The sequence below is a fragment of the Drechmeria coniospora genome, chromosome 02, assembly GCF_001625195.1.
Source record: "Drechmeria coniospora strain ARSEF 6962 chromosome 02, whole genome shotgun sequence".
Lineage (NCBI taxonomy): Eukaryota > Fungi > Ascomycota > Sordariomycetes > Hypocreales > Ophiocordycipitaceae > Drechmeria > Drechmeria coniospora.
This window is the reverse complement of record NC_054390.1, coordinates 10,087,934-10,092,781: the sequence shown is the minus strand read 5'-3', so window position 1 is coordinate 10,092,781 and position 4,848 is coordinate 10,087,934. Positions and strand designations below refer to the sequence as shown.

The 4,848-nt window shown below is 44.2% G+C and overlaps 1 protein-coding gene across 1 annotated transcript; it reads left to right on the top strand.

The window, feature by feature from the left end:
• Positions 1 to 4,086: 4,086 nt before the first annotated feature.
• On the top strand, positions 4,087 to 4,495 carry DCS_05876 (uncharacterized protein; the record flags this gene model as incomplete). Its single annotated transcript, XM_040803177.1, has 2 exons — positions 4,087 to 4,110; positions 4,169 to 4,495. The coding sequence occupies 2 exons, from the start codon at positions 4,087 to 4,089 to the stop codon at positions 4,493 to 4,495; spliced, it is 351 nt and encodes a 116-aa protein (XP_040658210.1).
• Between the last annotated feature and the right edge of the window lie 353 nt (positions 4,496 to 4,848).

The window sequence follows — 4,848 nt, the reverse complement described above, 5'->3', positions numbered from 1 at the left end:
ACCTACTGGTCCTAGTAGGACTAGTAGGTCTACTAGCCCTAGTAGGGCTAGTAGGTCCGTTGGCCCCCTCTGTCTCTCTAGGTATTAGGGGACTAGAGGTATTTTGCAAGATATAGTCTTCTATTTTAATTTCCCCCTCTAACTTTAGTCCTTGGAGACTAGGACTTAGTAGTTGTTGAAGTCCTTGGGAGATAGGGCCGATACCTTCTAGGACTTTTAGGAAGGTAGTTTTTGTAACTGCCCTTCTGGAAGGTATGTATACAAGGTATGTTTTTGAACCTAGCGTTACTAGTAGCCTTACTAGTTCTGTGCGTTGTACCAATTTGGCACTTTAAATCCGTTTCTGGTAAGGGATCAGGACTTCGCAGTAGGTACCAATAGCCTTATAGGCTGTAAGGTTTGGTAGCGTTTTTAGCCCTTGTAACTCCTGCTTAAGCAATTTGTAGGGGCTTAGATCCCTATTGGTAATTGCAGTATAGTTAACTAAGTTAACTATAGTAGGAAGTATAGTAGACCAGAGGAATACTGGGAGGCCAGCCTAGATTATGGTTGCTTGTAGCCGGTCCAGAATAACTCGTATAGACCGTTCGGTAAGTCTATTTTATTCAGGGGTATACGGGCAAGACGTATCGAATAGTATTCCTTTGGTACCCAACCAGTCCTAAAGCAGTATGTTAATTTCAGGTCCTCTATTATAAAATAGCCTTTTTGGGTAACGGCTATAGTATGTTTTTAGGCTTTAAAAGAATTTCTTTATAGCCTGGAGAATTATTAGTCCTTCCTTATTGGGTAGGATATATACCTAACGGAATCGGGATTTGCAATCGATAAGGATTAGTCCAGTGGACTTTCGATCGTAGGATATAGGTTTAATCCTAAATGTATCCCCTTCGATTAAGTTAAGTGTATAGTCTGGATCCTTGATTGGATCCCTTAACTGGCGTTTAGTAGATTTTGCCCGTATACAGGTAAGGTATTGAAAATCGGTAACCATAATAGATAAAAAGTTAGGTAACCTACTAGTAATCTTACTAGTCTTTTTTAATAATAGCAGACTAATATGTCCTAGTCTAATATGCCAGATGCCTGCTTATTGTAGTAGTCTTTGGTAAGACTGGTTGCTGAATTCCATACTAGTAGTCGGAATAGCTTGTTCCTTAGTACTAGCAGTAGGGACTGCTGGTAGGTCTGTTGCCTCTATAAGGATCGGGTCCTCTATAGGGTCTTTGTATAGGGTAGCCTTAGTAAGGTCCCTTGGGTTAGCCGAACTAGTAGTTGGGCTAGGACCTGGTCCTGGTCTAGGTCCCGGTCTTGGTACTGGACTAGGTACCGACCTAGGCACCGATCTAGGTGCTGACCTAGGCACCGATCTAGGTGCCGACCTAGGCACCGATTTAGGTACTGTTAAAATTACTGGTATTTATACTAGTAAGACTACCCAAATAGGATACTATCCTATGTGTTGCCATTTGCAACACCGGGCAGCAGTACTACTGCTTGCCCATATACTACCACTGTACTGCACGTACAGGTAGTATATCGAGTTGACGAATTGCACTTGCTATGCAAATTCTCCTCGCTCCGACTTGGTACAATTGATGGCAGTACTACTGCCCAGCCAATTTACTACTGTCGCACGTTACGTGCAAAGTGGTACTTGGTCGACCAAGCAAGATCATTGATCGGGCCGTCAATTGACGCGCTCCCAACTACTACTAGTAGTTGCCTGCCAACAGTACTACTGTTGCGCGGGAGGACCCACCCAACTGCAACTAGCAGTTGCTTGCCAGCAGTACTACTACTGGCCCACTCGAATACTGCAGTACTACTGCTGTACTGTCGCGACCGAACCCTAATACTGATCAACCCTGCTAGTTGCAACCAACTTGCAGTATGACTCAACCAGAGTATTTGGAGCTGCATTATTAAATGCAAGCAGATTGTTTGGAGATGCATTGTATGGAATCAGACAGAATTCCAACACGTGCACATTGCACTAATTGAGGTACTACCTCTCAGGTATAAAATGGTCCTCCCTTTCCTACACTCTTAGATAGTTAGGTACACAACATACGCACGCGCGCAAGCAAGCACAAGAAACACAACAGTCTTTCTTTTCTGAATTGTCCCTTGGCACTACTATTTGACTTGTTCAAATCTGTATTTCCTGCCCAGTTACTAACTGGTGCACTTCCTGCTGTTACTAACAGCATCGATTGATATCCATTTTGGATAGTCCGTGCAACTGAACTTCCACTATGCACCCTTCCTATTTTACCCCTTTATTCCAAGAGGTATTTCCCCTTTCATTTTAAGAGGTTATGAGCCCGGAAGGACTACACCAAAATCCTCCGGAACAATCGACCCAGCTGCCAATACAACAAGTACTACTTGTTGTACTTCCTGACGTACTTCTGCTGTAAGTACTACTTACGGCAATTCCAGGAAATCAATTCAACTGCAGCATCCAGCTGCCAATACAACAAGTACTACTTGTTGCAACTACTAGTACTACTAGTATAAAGGTAAACCGAAAATCTAGTTACTAACTAGATTGTGTCTGTATTTTTATAATGGATTCCACCAAGGAAGGTCAGGCCACCAAAACACCCATTATGTCGGAACTTGAAGCAATTATTTAAAGGCAACAAATGCAGTATGATGATCTTTCCAATCGGTTCAACCAACTTACGGACCAATTAAACAACACTATTATACCAATCCAAAAACGTCTCGACAAAATGGAGCCTGAACATACACCTATCCAAGGAATCCCAACACACAGTAGTGGTACTACTACTACTGAAATAACTGATCTTAGCTCCAACATGGAGCTATCCAAGAAGGCATTCTTATTTCCAGAGTATGCTAAGCTCAAAGACACCAAGAACTTTGACTTATGGGAACAATTACTTTCCATCCAACTTGGTTCCCTTTGCCTGGAAGGATTTCTGAAAAACCCATCAATTGCTATTGGTTACTCACATTACAATCAATGCTCCCTGCTTATGCTACTTCGGGATAGCTGTTCTAAGGGCCCACGAGCATTAATTGCATGGATTTACAACCCAACCGATACCTATCTGTTGCTAAAACAACAGTACTCAAAGGGCCAGGCAGCCCAACGCTGCAATCTCTACGATTCCTACTACAACCTTACACTTAAAGGGTACAAAGGAACACTTAAGGCGTTTAATTCGGAATTCAACAGCTGCCTCACTCGACTTTAACTCACTGGAGTAAGTATCGACCCACTGGATTAGGTAAATCGATACCTTACAACTGTTGGTCCTGTTTTCTCACAATGGGCTGCAATACAACGCAACAATCTCCAAACCAATGCCGTCTTAGGGATTAATACAGCATCCCTTAACCTGCAATATCTTTAGACCAACTTACTGGAAGAACATCAAAATCCTAATAGTCCCAGTTTCCAAGCATTCAGTCACAGGATAATACAACTATCCAAAACACCAGATACTAGGTCTACTAGACCTAGTCGACCCAACCAACCCAATCGACCCAACCGACCCAAACGATACAATCGAACCAAAAACCACATACCAGCTAAGGGTACTACTAGTTTCCTGACTGGTAACTACAGCCTATCAACTGGCTGTATAGGGTTACCTGATTCCTGTTAGGAATCAGATACCGACTCTAATTCCGAACAAGAATTAGTACTGTTACCCGATTTGGGTAATATTGGTATAACATATCGTGTTAATAACAACGATACGTACCGAATGGGCCTACTTTACGATACTGGCTCAACCTGTTATTTGGTTAACAACCGGCTTAAGTTTACGACTTTCCGACCCATTGCAAAATCCCAAGCAAAACTAATTACAACAGGAGGTAGTCCAATTTATTCTAAAGGTATTGGCTGTGCTGAATTTACTGTACTAATTCGTACCAATCCATCTATCTACGGTACTCTTGTTTTACAAGAAGCACTATACATTCCGAAACTGGAGGTCAGTATTGTTAGTGGAATTCGCCACTATGCATCTGGAGGAACACTCATTAAGGAACATCTGTATAACTCAAATCGACAGTTATGCGGACTCCTCAACTTCCAGAAACATGGCTTCTTCCTACAACAGCAAGGTCAACAAACGCCCTATCTGACGAAATCAGATACTTCCCACTCTAGCTACTACAGTAGCTACGGAATTACAGTCGAAATTCCCTCCCAACCCCCCCCCTGGGCTACCGAAGCAGAGGATCGGTCGGCACCTTCAACGGTGCCTCGGTCGGCACCTTCAACGGTGCCTCGGTCGGCACCTTCACCGGTGCCTCGGTCGGCACCTTCAACGGTGCCTCGGTCGGCACCTTCACCGGTGCCTCGGTCGGCACCTTTAACGGTGCCTCGGTCGGCACCTTTACCGGTGCCTCGGTCGGCACCTTCACCGGTGCCTCGGTCGGCACCTTCAACGGTGCCTCGGTCGGCACCTTCCACAGTGCCTCGGTCGGTACCCAGTTCGGTACCTAGCCCAACTGTCAGTTCGGCTACATCAAGGGGCCTTACTAAGGCTACCCTGTTTAAAGACCCTATAGAAGACCCAATCCCTATAGAGGCAACAGACTAACCAGTAGTTCCAACTGCTAGTCTTGGGGAACAAGTTCTTCCAACTACTTATTCGGAATCCAACAACCAGTCTTACCAAAGACTATTGCAACAAGCGGGCATTTGGCACATTCGACTGGGGTATATTAGTCTCCCACTCTTGAAAAAGACCAGTAGTATTACTACTGGGCTGCCTGACTTTTCGTCTATTTAGGCTGCCGATTTCCAATGCCTTGCCTGTATTCAGGCCAAATCCACTAGACGATAGTCTAGGGATC